Source organism: Ahaetulla prasina, chromosome 3, assembly GCF_028640845.1.
Source record: "Ahaetulla prasina isolate Xishuangbanna chromosome 3, ASM2864084v1, whole genome shotgun sequence".
Taxonomy (NCBI): domain Eukaryota; kingdom Metazoa; phylum Chordata; class Lepidosauria; order Squamata; family Colubridae; genus Ahaetulla; species Ahaetulla prasina.
This window is the reverse complement of record NC_080541.1, coordinates 225,337,741-225,356,488: the sequence shown is the minus strand read 5'-3', so window position 1 is coordinate 225,356,488 and position 18,748 is coordinate 225,337,741. Positions and strand designations below refer to the sequence as shown.

Below are 18,748 nucleotides of genomic sequence, written 5' to 3'. Positions count from 1 at the left end.
GCTGTCGATATAATTTACTTGGACTTCAGTAAAGCATTTGATAAAGTAGACCATAACCTACTACTAGATAAAGTAGAAAATGTGGGTTAGACAGCACCACCACCAGATGGATTCGTAACTGGCTGACCAACCGCACTCAACGTGTAGTCCTCAACGGAACTACATCCACATGGAGGAAGTATGCAGTGGAGTACCCCAAGGCTCTGTTTTAGGCCCAGTACTCTTCAACATCTTCATCAATGACTTGGGCGAGGGGATAGATGGGGAACTCATCAAATTTGCAGATGACACCAAGCTGGCAGGAATAGCCAACACTCCAGAAGATAGGCTCAAGTTACAGAAAGATCTTGACAGACTTGAACATTGGGCACTATCTAACAAAATGAAATTCAACAGTGAAAAAAGTAAGGTTCTACATTTAGGCCAAAAAAACAAAATGCACCAGTACCGTATATGTGGTACCTTGCTCAATAGTAGTACCTGTGAGAGGGATCTTGGAGTCCTAGTGGATAACCATTTAGATATGACCCAGCAGTGTGCAGCAGCAGTTAAAAAGCCAACACAGTTCTGGGCTGCATAAACAGAGGGATAGAATCAAGATCACGTGAAGTGTTAGTACCACTTTATAATGCCTTGGTAAGGCCACACTTGGAATATTGCATCCAGTTTTGGTCGCCACGATGTAAAAAAGATGTTGAGACTCTAGAAAGAGTGCAGAGAAGAGCAACAAAGATGATTAGGGGACTGGAGGATAAAACATATGAAGAACGGTTGCAGGAACTGGGTATGTCTAGTTTAACAAAAAGAAGGACTAGGGGAGACATGATAGCTGTGTTCCAATATCTTAGGGGCTGCCACAAAGAAGAGGGAGTCAGACTGTTCACCAAAGCACCTGAGGGTAGAACAAGAAGCAATGGGTGGAAACTGATCAAAGAAAGAAGCAACTTAGAACTAAGGAGAAATTTCCTGACAGTTAGAACAATTAATAAGTGGAACGACTTGCCTGCAGAAGTTGTGAATGCTCCAACACTGGAAATTTTTAAGAAAATGTTGGATAACCATCTGACTGAGATGGTGTAGGGTTTCCTGCCTGGGCAGGGGGTTGGACTAGAAGGCCTCCAAGGTCCCTTCCAACTCTGATGTTATGTTATGTTATGTTAAGTATCAATCATCTATTTTCTGCCTTCTATGACCGGGTTATTTACGGGACCGCCTGCTGCCATCGATTGCCTCCCATTGACCAGTGCGCTCCCACAGGGAGGGTCTCCTCAGGGTGCCGTCAGTCAGACAATGTCGACTGGCGACCTCCAGGGGGAGGGCCTTCTCTGTGGGGGCTCCTGCCCTCTGGAACGAGCTGCCTCCAGGGTTACGACTCCCTGACTTCCGAACCTTTCGACGGGAGCTCAAGACATTTCTGTTTTATCGTGCAGGGCTGGCCTAATAGTTTTAATGGGGGCTTTTAAGAGTTTTATCAGAGTTTTAATCATTTTTAGCCAAATCGAATTAGCTTTTTAAATAATGTTTTAATTTTTGTATTTTCGTTTTACTTGGCTGTAAACCGCCCTGAGTCCTTCGGGAGAAGGGCGGTATATAAATCAAAATAAATAAATAAATAAATAATAAATAGCAGTCTTCCAATATTTGAGAAGGCTGCCTCTTCTTCCTCTCCCCAACCTATTCTCCAAAGCACCTGGAAGAAAAAAACAAGAAGCAACGGATGGAAACCAATCAAGGAGAGAAGCAACCTAGAACTAAGGAGGAACTTCCTGACACGGAGAACAATGAACCAGTGGAACATCCTGCCACCAGAAGTGGTGGGTGCTGCAACCCTGGAAGTTTTTAAGAAGAAATTGGACAGCCACTTTTCTGGAATTGGTGTACTGCCATGATGGCGAACCTTTGGCATGTGTGCCAAAGGTGGCATGCAGAGCCCTTTCTGTGGGCACGCAAGCTGTCACCCCAGTTCAGCTCTGCGGCGCATGCGCCTGCCACTCCCGCCAGCCATCGGGTCTGTGCCGTGCATGCGTGGGGAGGTAGGGGGCCATGAGCATGCATGGGGGGGGCACGTGCAGGGGCAGGGAGCATGCAGGGGGCGGGATGTATGTGCAGGGGCTGCGCACATTGCATTTTGGGGGTTCAGGCGCACGCGCATGATTTGGGCACTTGGTCCAGAAAAGGTTAGCCATCAGTGGTGTAGGGTCTCCCACATGAACCCCGCCCCACGAGCACCCCAAAAATCCACTGGCCGGTGGGAGGCATGTGGGCGCATGCATGGTGGAGCTGAGCTGGGTGACAGATTGCATGCCCGCAGAGAGGGCTTTGCATGCCAGCTGTTGCACGCATGCCATAGGTTCGCCATCAAGGGTATAGAATTTCCTGCCTAAGCAGGGGGTTGGACTAGAAGACCTCCAAAATCCTTTCCAACTCTGCTGTTCTATTCTATTCTATTCTATTCTATTCTACTCTACTCTACTCTATTCCTTATTTCTATTCTACTCTACTCTACTCTACTCTATTCTATTCTATTCTATTCTATTCTATTCTATTCTATTCTATTCTATTCCTTATTTCTATTATACTCTACTCTATTCTACTCTATTCCTTATTTCTATTCTACTCTACTCTACTCTACTCTACTCTATTCTATTCTATTCTATTCTATTCCTTATTTCTATTATACTCTACTCTATTCTACTCTATTCCTTATTTCTATTCTACTCTACTCTACTCTACTCTATTCTATTCTATTCTATTCTATTCCTTATTTCTATTATACGCTACTCTACTCTACTCTATTCCTTATTTCTATTATACTCTACTCTATTCTACTCTATTCCTTATTTCTATTCTACTCTACTCTACTCTACTCTATTCCTTATTTCTATTATACTCTACTCTACACTACTCTACTCTATTCTACTCTATTCCTTATTTCTATTCTACTCTACTCTATTCTATTCCTTATTTCTATTATACTCTACTTTACTCTACTCTACTCTACTCTACTCTATTCTATTCTATTCTATTCTATTCTATTCTATTCTATTCTATTCCTTATTTCTATTATACGCTACTCTACTCTACTCTATTCCTTATTTCTATTATACTCTACTCTACTCTACTCTATTCCTTATTTCTATTCTACTCTACTCTACTCTACTCTATTCCTTATTTCTAGTCTACTCTACTCTACTCTACTCTATTCTATTCTATTCTATTCCTTATTTCTATTCTACTCTACTCTACTCTATTCCTTATTTCTAGTCTACTCTACTCTACTCTACTCTACTCTACTCTACTCTACTCTACTCTACTCTATTCTATTCTATTCTATGAGCCATGGTGGCACTTTGGTTAGAATACAGCACTGTTGGCTCACCCTTCCATCCTTCCAAGGTCAATACAATGAGGACCCAGATTGTTGGGGGCAAGAGGCTGACTCTGTAAAACTGCTTAGAGAGGGCAATAAAAGCACTGTGAAGCGGTATATAAGTAAGTGCTATTCTAATAACAATAAATAAGTGCTGAGAGAAAAGAGTCCCCCCCCTCACCTGCCAGAAGAGCCATAGGAAGAGGCCTTCAAAGGGGTCTTTTGAGGAGAGGGGATATTTAAATCTGTCTGCATAACTGAAGAAAGTCAGACTCTTCAGGGCTGGCTGGCTGGAATGAAACAGATTTGCTGGAAGGGGAGAAAAGGTGAGTCTGGACAGGCGGTCCAGCTGGCTTGGCAAGGATCTGAATTGCTGGGACGAAAGGAGGAAAGAGAAAGGAGGAGGAAGAGGAAGAAAAGGGCAGAAAACATGACTTGAGGTGGGCTTTCTCATCGCCGTCCACATGTTTTTCTTCTGACTGGAAGGGAAAGCCAGAGGAAAAGGAAAAAAGAGTTTGGTGTGTTGTATATACACAGCCTTAGATGAAGATTAGACAACCTGTGACCTATTGGGTCATCCTTTCCGAGACATTTCCTCACCTAAACAGAGAAACAGAATGAGCGCAGACAGGCAAAAAAACGGTGGGAACAGACTTCCGACTTCCTGCTGGCTTCCCCATTGACTTTCCTTGCGGGAAGTTGGCAGGGAGTGCCAGAAACGATGACTGCATGACTGCTCCTGACTGCGGCCGCATCTTGGTCAAATTTCAATCCCACCGGACAGTCGTGAAATCTAAAAATTTTCCCTACCGGTTCTGTGGGCATGGCTTGGTGGGTGTGGCAGGGGAAGGATACTGCAAAATCCCCATTCCGTCCCCACTCCTGGGGGAAGGATATTGCAAAATCTCCATTCCCACCCCACTCTGAGGCCAGCCAGAGGTGGTATTTGCCGGTTCTCCGAACGGCTCAAAATTTCCGCTACCGGTTCTCCAGAACCTGCTGGATTTTGTTGTAACTCCAGCCCCGAACCTGGCCCCAGGCCCGAAAGTGACTCCGAGAGTGAGGGGGAAGGGCCGGTAAGGCATACCTCGGGAGCACTGATTCTTTGGCCCTGCTCCAGGAGCCAGAACCAGTCCAGTCGGAGGACGTAATGAGGCCGTCATCCCCTGATTCCTCCCTTCCCCAGGCTACGCCTTCAGACCCAGCTGATAATAATAATAATCAAGCTTGGATTGACCTGCGCTTCAGAAGATTAGAGAGGCGGCGTCATCAAAGGGAAGGATGGGGCAGGAGCCCCACCCCACAGGATATATAAGGAGCTTTGGGACTGCTCTCACCCTACGGGAAGCAAAAGCTAGCTGAACCGTTTCAAAAAGAGCTGAAAATCTTACTCCGTGAGTCATTTGTTTGAACTTTGGCAGGCAGCTGCGATTTCTCTGCCAGGACTGATAAGAGCTGTGAATCCACTGGCTGAAGACCAGCTCGTTGATCCAAAGTGGGGAAGGAGACAGAACAGATTTCACCCCTGCCACTAGAGTCCCAGGTCGCAAATTTTGCTCCTATTCTGTAAGGCAGCGGTTCTCAACCTGTGGGTCGGGACCCCGCTGGGGGTCGAATGACGATTTGCCAGGGATCGCCTAAGACCATCGGAAATATGGGAAGTATACTTGCGAGTCGAAGAATCGCGCTCCAATGGTTGACTCCACAAGCCAGCTGCAGGCTCTTCAAATCACTAGCCGAATTCGGCTTCAGGCGCGATGAATTAAAAAAGAGAGAAATCTTTGCTCTGATGTCTCCCTCTCAAGCCAGCTGCAATCACTCCCAATTGCTAGCCTAATCTGCCTTCAGAAGTGATAAACTTAATAGGGGAGGAGTCTCCGCTTTAATGCCTCCATCTTCAAGGCAATCACAAGCAGTTCAGATCGCTAGCCAATACGGCTTCAGGCGCGATAAATTCAAAATGAAAATAATTTTACGGTTGGGGTCGCCACATGGTGGGGAATTGTATTAAAGGGGTCGCAGCACTATAAAGGTTGAGAACCACTGCTGTAAGGTAACTCCTTTGAGAAGCATTGACTCAAAAACCTGTCACCCTACGATAATACCTTGCTCAACAAGTAATCCAACAGGCACCAGACTTTTAGCTGTGCATAGATAAATTGGTGAGGGCAAAATGCCAAGCCAAGGAGTGAAGAAAGAATAGCTCAGTTACCACTGAACCTCATGGGCCTTTCTCCAGGGATCTGACCAGCCTCAAGCAGTTTTCCTCAAATCACGTTCAGACCACACTTATTATAATAACAGAGTTGGAAGGGACCTTGGAGGTCTTCTAGTCCAACCCCTACCCAGGCAGGAAACGCTGGTTATCTAACATTTTCTTAAAAATTTCCAGTGTTGGAGCATTCACAACTTCTGCAGGCAAGTCGTTCCACTTCTTGATTGTTCTAACTGTCAGGAAATTTCTCCTTAGTTCTAAGTTGCTTCTCTCCTTGATTAGTTTCCACCCATTGTTTCTTGTCCTGCCCTCAGGTGCTTTGGAGAATAGTTTGACTCCTTCTCCTTTGTGGCAACCCCTGAGATATTGGAAGACTGCTATCATGTCTCCCCTAGTCCTTCTTTTCATTGAACTAGACATACCCAGTTCCTGCAACCGTTCTTCATATGTTTTAGCCTCCAGTCCCCTAATCATCTTTGCTGCTCTTCTCTGCACTCTTTTCTAGAGTCTTTCTTGGGAATACTGCCTAAAGTTTTGGTCGCCACGATATAAAAAAGATGTTGAGACTCTAGAAAGAGGGCAGAGAAGAGCAACAAAGAGGATTAGGCTAAAACATACGAGGAACAGTTGCAGGAATTGGGTATGCCTAGAGCCATTTGGACCCATGTCCCCAAAGAAAAGAAAACACTGGGAGATACAAAACCTGGATGGGCGTGTCCAACTCAATGTCACTCACTTCCACCAGTCACATGACACCTCCCCTAGCCACGCCTACCCAGCTGGTCATCAGGGCAGAGAACCAGTTGTTAAAAAACACCAGGAACCACAAAATCCTTTTGATATCTCTCCCTCCCTCCCTCTCTCCTTCCCTCCCCTCTTTCTCTCCCTCTCCCTCCCTCCCTGTATCTCTCTCTCTCTCTGCTCCATCGCCCTTACCTTCTCAGGCCAGGCAAGGAGTGACTGGGAGAGGATAGTGGGGAGTGGGGCCAGCCAGTGGTGGGATCACCCGACATGGAGCCACAGCAGAGGGCCCAAAGAGCCGCATGCGGCTCCAGAGCCGCAGGTTGCTGACACCTGATCTAGAGGAAAGAAGGACTAGGGGAGACACGATAGCAGTCTTCCGATATCTCAGGGGCTGCCCCAAAGAAGAGGGAGTCAAGCTATTCTCCAAAGCACCTGAAGTCAGGACAAGAAGCAATGGGTGGAAATTAATCAAGGAGAGAAGCAACCTGGAATTAAGGAGAAATTTCTTGACAGAGAGGACAATTAATCAGTGGACTTGCCTAAAGAAGTTGTGGATGCTCCAACACTGGAGGTTTTTAAAAAGAGATTGGAGAGACACTTTTCTGGAATGGTGTAGGGCTGTGATGGTGAATAGAATAGAATAGAATAGAATAGAATAGAATAGAATAGAATAGAATAGAATAGAATAGAATAGAATAGAATAGAATTTTTATTGGCCAAGTGTGATTGGACACACAAGGAATTTGTCTTGGTGCAGATGCTCTCAGTGTCCATAAAAGAAAAGATACGTTCATCAAGGTACAACCTTGAACCTTGTACCTACAAGTGGCATGCAGCACTCTTCCTGTGGGCATGCAAGCCGTCACCCCAGTTCAGTTTTGCTGCGCATGCGTGGGCCACTCCTACCAGCCATCGGGACTCTGCCGCGCATGCACAGGGAGGCAGGAGGGCGTGCGCATGCGCAGGGGGGTGGGGCACATGCAGGGGCAGGGCTCATGCAGGGGGCGGGGCGTATGTTAGGGACCACGCACATTGCATTTTGGAGGTTCAGGTGCACACGCGCGCATTGGGCACGTGGTCCAGTAAAGGTTAGCCATCAGTGGTGTAGGGTCTCCTGCTTGAGCAGCGGATTGGGTTACAAGACCTCCAAAGTTCCTTCTAACTCTGTTATTCTATTATTCTGTCTTATTGTGGAGGTCAAAACACACTTGATTTATTCTAGGATCAACAAATTTAGTGCTTAGTGCAGGGGTGTCCAACCTAGGCAATTTTAAGATCCGTGGAGTTCAACTCCCAGAATTCCCTAGCAAGCCATGCTGGCTTAGATGTCTAAGTCAGGGGTGAAATCCAGCAGGTTCTGACAGGTTCTGGAGACCCGGTAGCGGAAATTTTGAGCCATTTGGAGAACTGGCAAATCCCACCTCTGGCTGGCCCCAGAGTGGGGTGGGAATGGGGATTTTGCATTATCCTTCCCCCAGAATGGGGAGGGAATGGAGATTTTGCAATATTCTTCCCCCTGGAGTGGGGAGGGGAATGTGGATTTTGCAGTATCCTTCCCCCAGGAGTGGGGTGTGAATGAAGAGTTTGCAGAATCCTTCCCATGGAGTGGGGTGGGAATTTTGCAATATCCTTCCTCTAGAGTAGGGAAGGAATGGGGATTTTGCAGGATCCTTCTCCCAGGAATGGGGAGGGGAATGGAGGTTTTGCAGTATCCTTCCGCTGCCATGCTCACCAAGCCACACCCACCAAGCCACACCAAGCCACACCAAGCCCACAGAACTGAATGTAAAAAAAAAATGGATTTCACCACTGGTCTAAATCCACATATCTTAGAATTGCCAAGGTTGAGAAACACTAATCTAGGTTTCTACACACACCCCTCCCCAATCCCAGTCTAGTCTCCACAGTAATGATTTCCCACAGAAATCTTAAACTGAACTGATCCTGGTTACCTTTCTCAAAGATCAACCAAGGTTAGGTAGATGATCCCCATTTCGGGGTCTTGCTAGATTTCTTGCTGGTTTCCAATTCCATTCTATTTTTTTCCCCCCCTTACTGAATAACACTTGAGTAAGTAAATATATTTGCTCCGTTATTTGTAATCTAGGCATTTTTTATTTTTAAACTTTTTTTTTTTTTTTTGGCTAAATGCAGAAGTCAAACTTTTCAAAGGGGAAAATGGCTTTAGCACTTGGGTGTTGGGATTTTGCTGGCTTTGCAGAAACATTTCCTCTCAGTGACCCTGGACTTCATGCTTTCAAAATCTTTGCCCCTTCCAGGCGGATTTTATTCTAGAAAATCCAAAAGTTCACCCTTTTCGTTAAGGGATACTAAAGTTCAATGTATTGAGCCGGTAGGTTAATTTAGTAAGAACAGTCCTCAACTTTTTGACCCCATAATCATCATCTCCATTTAATGACCCCATAATCCCTTGCAGGGTGGAGCTGGGGTGAAATGTAAAATTTGTTACTACCCGTTCTGTGGGCGTGGCTTGGTGTGGGGGGGGGCTAATGTGACTGGGTGGGCGTGGCCAACTTTTTTTTTTAAACTTTTAAAAGCATTTTTTTCTACAACCTCTTCGGCCGAAGAGGTTGTAAAAAAAAATGCCTTTAAAAGCCTGTGATGATCAGGCAACTCAGCTGGAATTGCCAGAGAAAAAAAAGCTTTTAAAAGGTTCTGGCGATCCCAGCTGAGTTGCCTGATCTCCAGAACCTTTTAAAAACATTTTTTAAATAATCTCTTCGGCCAAAGTGGTTGTAGAAAAAATGTTTTTTAAAAGATTCTGGTGATCAGGCAACTCAGCTGGGATTGCCAGAGGAGCCTTTTAAAAGCTTTTCGGCCAAAGAGGTTGTTTAAAAAAAGCTTTGGAAGGGTTCTGACGATCCCAGCTGAGCCGCGCGATCATCAGAGGCTTTTTTTTTTTACTTTTAAAAGCATTTTTTCAGCCGAAGAAAAAATGCTTTTAAAAGTAAAAAAAACCCCAAAACCTCTGATGATCGCGCAGCTCAGCTGGGCATGGGGGTGGGCAGGGATTTTTGCTACCAGTTCTCTGAACCACCCGCTGCCATTGCTATCGGATCACGTGATCCGGTCCGAACCAGGAGCATTTCACCCCTGGCGGGGCAACCGACTGGAGCTGAGTGTTTATCATCTATCTATGTATCTCTTTTATCTATCCATCCATTGATTTATCTATCCTCTACCCCTTTCACTCGTCTGTCTGTCTATCTGTATCATCTCTTATCTATCTATCTATCTATCTATCTATCTATCTATCTATCTATCTATCTATCTATCATCTATCTATCATCTCTTTTATCTATCCATCCATCCTTCCATTTAGCTATCCGCTACCCCTTTCACTCGTCTGTCTGTTTGCATCATCTCTAATCTATCTATCTATCTATCTATCTATCTATCTATCTATCTATCTATCTATCTATCTATCTATCTATCTATCTATCTCTATCATCTATCATCTTTCTAATCCATCCATCCATCCATCCATCCATCCATCCATCCATCCATCCATCCATCCATCCATCCATCCATCCATCCATCCATCTATCTATCTATCTATCTATCTATCTATCTATCCATCCATCTCTTTTATCTGTCCATCCATCTATCTATCTTCTACCCCTTTCACTCGTCTGTCTGTCTATCTGTCTGTCTGATCTCTATCTAATCTCCCCCCACTCTCTCTCTCTCTGTCCCCTCATAGGAGTAGAAAATGATTTGATGGCACGTAATAAATCCATTCTCTGGCGCCATCCAGTGGTCCTAATTTGATGTACTACCAACCCCGCAGCTCTAACCTTATCCGGCTTGGTTTGGCCACAAACTCTTCCCTTCTTACTATGCCAAGTCTGGAAGACACAAGAGCAGTGCAGAGGTCCCAGCCAACTCGCTACGGCCAACTCACTCCGGGACAACTCGCTGCGGGGTAATAGTGACAATAATATCAAAGACATGATGGAATAGAACCGTTAAAGAAAGGACGCAAAGGGAGGGACAGAATGAAATGCGGATGACAAAAATTAAAATATTTTATAACCGTGTTTCCCTGAACATAAGACCTTCCCGGATAAGAAGCCCAATCGGGCTTTTGAGTGCATGCGCTAAAATAAGCCTCCTTGAAAATAAGCTCCCCCCCCCGCCGAAAATAAGCCCTCCCAAAAATATTTAAATGCATGGAAAATTCAGCTGGTTAAGACCGGTTCGAATGAACCGGATGCTAATTTTACATCTGGTTTACCAAACCGGTAGTTGCAAGGACTGGCTGGCCCCTCCCACCCTTCCCTGCCCTTCCCAGGAGTCTCCACGCAGCCCATTTTGGATGCCAGGTAAATGCAGGGCCCACGTGGAGGCTCTGGGAGGGCGAAAAATGGGCCTCCTGGAAGTTCCGGAAGTCTGGAAATGGGCCCATTTCCAGCCTCTATAGGGCCTCCGGAGCCTGGGGGGGGCCGTATTCGCCCTCCCGGAGACTTGAGAAAAGCCTCCAGAGCCGGGGGAGGGCAAAAACACCCCCCTTCCATAGTGCAGGAGGCTGAGTCAGCCATGCCCACCATGGCCACAACCACCCAGCAACCGGGCAGAAAACCAGTGGCTAAAATCTTTGAATCCCACCCCTGGTGACCATCTCTGGTGAACTAAAAGTTCTTGAGAAGTTCAGTACCTCTCAATTACAAGAACCCTCTTGGTTTTGTGGTGGCCTTTACAAAGTCTCCTTCAGCAAAACTGGTAGGTTATCTTCTTCTTCCCATCTAGTATCACGAGAGAGAGAGAGAGAGAGAGACGGCATCTGGGGTAGGTTTTAGGTGGTCCTCATCGCTGTCTCAGCCAAGTCCTCAGAGGAGAAATTGCTCACAAAGGGAGGTTGCCCTGGCTAATTATTACCTCTCCCTGACCTGGAGGGCTCTCAAAGGACATGTCCTCTGCCCTTTGCATGGTACCATCCTCCTTTTGAAGAGCACCAACTGGATGACCTCAAGATGTTCTAACACATTTCAGGAGTCACATCCACTTTTGGGGCCAAATCCTGAAGAAGTTGCTCGCTCCCAGTCTTATGTCCAGACCAGATTTGGTGGCCATTCCTCCTTCCGTCCTGCCAGCTTCCTTTCATTTATCTCACATTTTTCAGGTGACCTCATTTCAAGAGTTCCACCATGTGTTTCAAAATGGGGACGTGCCTGAAGATCAAGGACAGTTATTCCTTCAAGAAATGGCCAGTTGAGTATTTCTGGGATGAAGACAGCAAAAGTACCAGCAGCGAGAAGAACAACAGCACTCCCAGGAGCACTCCGCCTGATGTGGCCACAGCTGCCCAGGATGGAGAGGCCAAGAAGGTCAAAATAAGCTTCCTCCACCAAATGAAACGGGCGTCCGGCATCTGGATCAGGTATACCTTGGCTCACACCATCGGTCGCTGGCTGCTTTATCCTGGTTCCGTCTGTCTCTTGAACAAAGTCCCACTGAAGCTATTGGTGAACGGGAGGACACGCCTGATGGAGGACTTTGACGGGAAGCGGGCCAAGCTGGTGGCTTGCGACGGGAACAAGATTGACACCATGTTTGTGGACCGGCGAGGAAAGAGCTCGGGGAAGCTGGGAATGCAGTTGGTGATCAGCTGCGAAGGGAATGGCAGCTTTTACGAAGTGGGGTGCTTCCTCACCCCGTTGAAGGCGGGGTACTCCGTCCTGGGATGGAACCATCCTGGTTTCGCCAGGAGCTCAGGGAAGCCGTACCCCCAGAATGACATCAACGCCATGGACGTGGTCATCCGGTACGCCACGCACCGTCTGAAATTTAGCCTGGAGGACATTGCCATCTACGGTTACTCCTTGGGGAGCTACACCGCAACGTGGGCTGCCATGGCTTACCCCGAGTTGGGAGCCCTGGTTCTCGATGCCTCCTTTGATAGCTTGCTCCCTTTGGTCGCCAAGCTGGTAACTAAACAGGTGAGGAAGCTTGTCCTTAAGACGATCAAAGAGAATTTTAACCTCAACGTGGCGGATATGTTGTGCCACTATCAAGGGCCGGTGCTCCTCATCAGAAGGACCTTTGATGAAATCACCACCACCCAAGTCCACCTGGAGGACCACCTTCCCGTGATCCAGACCAATAGAGCCAACGAGCTGCTCTTGCAGATCTTAAGGTGCCGTTATCCTAACATCATCTCTGGGGCGGAAGACGTGGTCCACCAGTTGCTCACTGCCGACTGCTCTCGTGTGGAACACTTCATCTACCACCATTTCTACCGGGTGGATGACAAATGGTGTCTCGATCAACTGAAGACCTACAAGTCCGTCGTCGGAAGCAAGGTTGAATTCCCGTGGAAAGTCGGGAATGACTTACCGTCTGCAAGGAAGAAGCACATGGCTTTGTTCCTGGCCAAGAAACATCTGAAGAACGTGGAGATCACACACGGGAGAACGTTACCCCCGGAAGAGTTTGAGCTGCCCTGGAAGCTCTAGCCAGGCTGGCAGATGGTGGGTTTGATAGCAGAGTAAGAGAGAGAAATAAAAGCTAGGATACATCATTGTCTATTGTTGCCCCGAGATCTTTATTTAAGGATGAAGAACTTATGACTCAAAGGTGGATAGGAAGCCAACTTTCTGCTTCTAAGAGCTGAGGAATGGAGCTGGCTGGGTCCACCCAGGAGATTTAACCACGGCAGGTAAAGATCTACTGATGTCATGTGCACCAAACCTGGTTAACCATAAGCTTGGTTGGTTGGGATGATGGTGGTTTTTGCTTTATGATTCATTATCTCCTCAAGGCTGTGTCTAGTTCACCCTGTTGATTAGAGGTGATATTCAGCAGATTCTGACCAGTTCTGGAGAACTGGTAGCAGAAATTTTGAGTGGTTCGGAGAACTGGTAGTAAAAATTCTGACTGGCCCCATCTATTCTCTGCCTCCCGAGTCCCAGCTGATCGGGAGGAAATGGGGATTTTGCAGTAACTTTCCTCTGGAGTGGGGTGGGAATGGGGACTTTATAGTATCCTTCCCCTGGAGTGGGGAGGGAATATTTTACAGTATCCTTCCCCTGCCACGCCCACAAGCCACACCCACAGAACCGGTAGTAAAAATTCTGACTGGCCCCGCCCCCATCTATTCTCTGCCTCCCAAGTCCCAGCTGATTGGAAGGAAATGGGGATTTTGCAGTAACCTTCCCCAGGAAAGGGGTGGGAATGGAGATTTTACAGTCTCCTTCCCCTGCCACGCCCACCAAGCCATGCCCACCAAGCCACACCCACAGCACCGGTAGTAAAAAAAATTGAATCCCAGCACTGCTGTTGACCCATGAGTGTTGTGCTGGGTTTGCCACCCATCATATCATGTGTCGTGTCCCACTCCCACTCCGATGAACGAGTCAAGGAAGTGCGTAACAAACTTGGCAACAAAGCCTCTGCAGCTTGCCAAGTTCCTTCGAGGTTTATCAGGGCAGGCAGGAGTCCAAGTTGTGACTTCAGCGATAAGAGTCCGATATCAGCAAACTAGATAAGACTTTGCTTGACTCAAGGTTGGAATGCCAAAAGCAGGTCCTTTATATAGGCTGTGGGGTATGGCTCCATGACTCAGCATTTATCCAGGCCTGCCCCACCCTTCCTTCTGCTGGCATCGCCTTTCAGATCTCCGGAAGTGAGGGTCCACCTACACTGAATTATTTTCAGCTGGATCTGCTGTCAGCGTCTGGGAAAGGGAGGGGTCAGAGAGAGTAGGCCCGGTTAATTCCACCACCTGGCTGGTTTCCTGCTCTGAAGGCTGAGCCAAAGGAACACACGCTGTATGAGTGAGGTTTATCGGGCTTCTCCTTTCACTCCTGGAATCCTCTCCGGGCATGGGGCCAGGGCCGGGGGCTGGAGTCACGACAGGCCGTTCATCTTCATTATCAGACTCGGAGTCTGATAAAAGGCCCGGTTGGAGACGGGAGGGCCCTGGCTGAGGAGAGGAGGGAGGACGAGTCACAACATCGTGACTTATGTGGACGGTACAACAGCAGTGGGCCTTATTCAAGATGACAAGGGACTCTGGCTTCCGCATGGACTTTGCTTTGTCAGAGGGTCACAAAAGGGGATCACCTACCCCCCCCCCCAGGACGCTGCAACTGTCATAAATATGAGTGGGTTGCCAAGCATTCAAATTTTGATCCCGGGACCATGGGGATGCTACAGTGGTCATAAGAGTGAAAAATGGTCGTAAGTCTTTTTTTCCCCCCAGTGCTGCGGTAACTTCAAGCAGTCACTAAATGAATTGCTGTAGCTGGTGTGGAGGAATGTGGTCTGGATTCCCAGGAGGGAGGGGCTGCATTCCAGAGCAGGGGTCTCCAACCTTGGCAACTTTAAGACTTGTGGACTTCAACTCCCAGAGTTCCTCAGCCAGCTTTGCTTTGCTTTGCTGGCTGAGCTTTGCTGGCTGAGGAATTCTGGGAGTTGAAGTCCACAAGTCTTAAAGTAGCCAAGGTTGGAGACCCCTGCTCCAGAGGACCAAGAGATAGCCAAGTTGAGATCGCGTCAGCTCCTCCTTACCAACTCCCTATGCCAGTGGTTCTCAACCTTTATAGTGCTGTGACCCCTTTAATACAATTCCCCACCATGTGGCGACCCCTTTAATACAATTCCCCAAGATGTGGCGACCCCAACCGTAAAATTATTTTCGTTTTGAATTTATCGCGCCTGAAGCCGTATTGGCTAGCGATCTGAACTGCTTGCGATTGCCCTGAGGAGGGAGGCATTAAAGCGGAGACTCCTCCCCTATTAAGTTTATCGCGCCTGAAGCCAGATTAGGCTAGCGATTGGGAGTGATTGCAGCTGACTTGAGAGGGAGACATCAGAGCAAAGATTTCTCTCTTTTTTAATTCATCTCGCCTGAAGCCGAATTCGGCTAGCGATTTGAAGAACCTGCAGCTGGCTTGTGGAGTCAACCATTGGAGCGCGATTCTTCGACTCGCAAGTATACTTCCCATATTTTCGATGGTCTTAGGTGACCCCTGGCAAATCGTCATTCGACCCCCAGCGGGGTCCCGACCCACAGGTTGAGAACCGCTGCCCTACGCTAACACGATACACCAGGAGCCGTGGTGGCTCAGTGGTTAGAATGCAGTATTGCAGGCTAACTCACTGCCCACTGCCAGCAGTTTGACTCTCACGGGCTCAAGGCTGACTCAGCCTTCCATCCTTCTGAGGTTGGTAATATTCTGACCTAGGTTTCCCCAGCAGCACGAAGCCGAGTCCTGGTCCCGATAAAACCCTTTTATTTAATTTACAGCGAATTCCTCTCCAGCAAAGTCTTTCCTCTCCCACCCACAGTCTTTCAAGATAGTTCACCATTACCGACCTTTATCAGGCTTGGAGAGTGGCCAGGCCGATATCTTTCAGACTCCGCACTGTAACCAACAATACTTGACAAGAATGCAGGAAGAAATCTTCACCCAAATGAACTAATCGTATCCTGCAGAACCCCACTCCCTTTTTGCTCCTCTTTATTCCCTCTGGGAGGGGCCATTCACCGTCCACTTGTGGCTTTACTCCCAAGTTGACCCTTGTTCTTTAGCCGTTCCCTTCGTCTGGCAGCTCTGCTCATGCACACACTGGGAACAGGCTCCAGCTGTTCTTCTGCTTCACTGATGTCAGATTCCGAAGGCAGCTGACAGACGGCCCTGGCCTCCTCTCTGCCTCCAACACAGAGCCCTCATCAGAGCCTTCCCCAGACTCCAGGACTGGCCCATGTTCCTCCCCAACCTCCTCACTTTCCGAATCTGCTGACTGCTGGTGGGCCACGACAGGTAAAATGAGGACCTGGATTATTGGGGGAAAGATGCTGACTCCGTAAAACCGCTTACAGAAGGATGTAAAGCACTGTGAAGCGTTCTGTAAGTCTAAGTGCTATTGCTATTGCTAATTTTCAGAGGATATCTTTCATTAACGCAATTACGGGGTAGTCCTCGACTTACAACAATCCACTTAGTGGCCGTTCAAAGTCGCAATGGCACCGAGAAAAGTGACACGACTATTTTTCGCACTTACGATCGCTGCAGCATCCCCGTGGTCACTTGATCGAAATTTGGGCGCTTGGCAACTCGTTCACATTTACGATGGTCGCAGGGTCCCAGGGTCATGTGATCCCCTTTTGCGACCTTCCGACCAGCAAAGCCAACAGGGAAGCCAGATTCACTTAACAGCCATGTTAGTATCTTAACAATGGCAGCGATGCACTTAACAACGGTGGGAAGGAAGTTCATAAAGTTGGACAAAACTCAACTTAACAACTGACTTTTGGCAACAGAAATTTTGGGCTCAGTTGCGGTCATATACCGTGTTTCCTCGAAAATAAGACCCTGTCTTATATCTGTTTGAACCCTGAAATAAGCGCTTGGCCGTACTGCCGTGCGATTAAAAGCCCGATTGGGCTTATTATCAGGGGAGGTCTTATTTTGGGGGAAACAGGGTAGTATGCTGAAATTTACCTGCAGTCTACTTTAGTTTGGCAAGATTCTGTCTTTAGGTGAGGAACAAGATTCTGTCTTTAGGTGAGGCAGGAGGGCAGAGATCGGCCGCGAGGCACCTCATGTGTGGGGTGCCACAGGGGTCGGTTCTCTCGCCTCTTCCGTTCAACATCTACATGAAGCCGCTAGGTGAGATCATTCGTGGTTTTGGGGTGCAATGCCATCTATACTGTCGTGTCCCACTCCTCCGCTGACGGCCGGGTCAGGGAAATCCGAATCAGGCGTGCCTTTGCAGCTCTGCCAAAGTCCTAGCAAAGTCCTCAAGGCAGGCAGGAGACCAGAAAGTGACTTCAGCAAGATATGTTTAGACTTTGCCTGACTCAGAGACTGCCAGAAAGCAGGTCCTTTATAAAGGCCATGGGGTGTGGCTCCATGACTCAGCACTTATCCAGGCCTGCCCCTCCCTTCCTTCTGTTGCCTCCGTCTATCAAGTCTTCTGACGCGAGGGTCACTCCAATCGGCAGCTGTCGGCAATTGACCTCCCTCAGGCTCACATGCTGTGGAGGAGGGGGAGGGGTCTAGTTGCTCCGTTTGCCTGGGCATGGAGCCAGAGCTGGGGCCGGGAGATGCCCCCTCCTCAGCCTGTCTGGGCATGGAGCCAGGGCTGGGGCCGGGAGGCATGCTAGGACATTCTTCAGCGTTCGGAAGCAGATAAGCAGACCCCGGCTGTGGTGGTGAGATCGGATGAGACACAACATATACGCTGATGATACTCAGCTGTATATTTCCACCCCTAACCACCCCAAGGAGACTGTTGAAGTGATGTCCCGGTGTCTGAAGGCCGTGCGGGTCTGGGTGGGGAAGAACAGGCTTCGACTCAATCCTTCCAAGACTAAGTGGCTGTGAATGCCGGCATCCCGGTACAGCCAGCTGACTCCATCGCTGACTGTTGGGGGCGAGTCATTGACTCCCATGTAACACCTCTCCTGCACGGGCTGCACTGGCTTCCGGTGGGCTTCCGGGTGCAATTCAAGGTGTTGGTTACCACCTTTAAAGCGCTCCACGGCATAGGACCAGGTTATTTACGAGACCGCCTGTTGCCACCAATAGCCTCCCATCGACCTGTGTGCTCCCATAGGGAGGGTCTCCTCAGGGTGCCGTCTGTCAAACAATGTTGACTGGCGACCCCCAGGGGGAGGGCCTTCTCCGTGAGGGCGCCTGCCCTCTGGAATGAACTGCCTCCAGGGATTCGTCAACTCCCTGACCTCCGGACCTTTAGACGTGAGCTAAAGACCTAGTTGTTTAATCGCACAGGGCTGGCTTGATTTAATTTTAACATGGGTTTTATCATGGTTCTATTATAGTTTTAAATTCTGTTTTGGCTGCATTGAATTAGATTTTTAAAATGTTCTTAATTTTTATGTAATCTGTTTTTAATCTGGCTGTAAACTGCCCTGAGTCCTTTGGGAGAAGGGTGGTATATAAATTTAATAAACAAACAAACAAACAAACAAACAAACAAACAAACAAACAAACAAACAAACAATAAAAGAAATTGCTCAGAAGGAATTCTATATGTGTTTTGGTACCCAGAGCCAGTAGTGAAATCCATTTTTTTTTACTACCAGTTCTGTAGGCGTGGCTTGGTGGGCGTGGTGTGGCTTGGTAGGCGTGGCAGGGGAAGGACATTGCAAAATCCCCATTCCCTCCCCTCTCTGGGGCCAGCCAGAGGTGGTATTTGCCGGTTCTCTGAACTACTCAAAATTTCCACTACTGGTTCTCCAGAACCTGTCAGAACCTGCTGGATTTCACCCCTGCTTGGAGCCTGACAGCTGGCAACCTACATATTTCCAAAAAGCAACCCATTCCACCCCCCTCCCTCCAGGACTCCTTCCATTCCACTTAGTTCTTCTTTAGTTTTTCAAACATACAACCTCTTTTTAGAAAGACTTCTGAACTGGTTTTATTGCC

At 47.9% G+C, this 18,748-nt stretch overlaps 1 protein-coding gene across 1 annotated transcript; it reads left to right on the top strand.

The window, feature by feature from the left end:
• The first annotated feature begins 11,497 nt into the window (after window positions 1-11,497).
• Window positions 11,498-12,805, top strand: LOC131195807 (protein ABHD16B-like). Its single transcript, XM_058178035.1, has one exon. It carries the CDS (start codon window positions 11,498-11,500, stop codon window positions 12,803-12,805), a length of 1,308 nt encoding a protein of 435 aa, XP_058034018.1.
• Window positions 12,806-18,748: the final 5,943 nt, after the last annotated feature.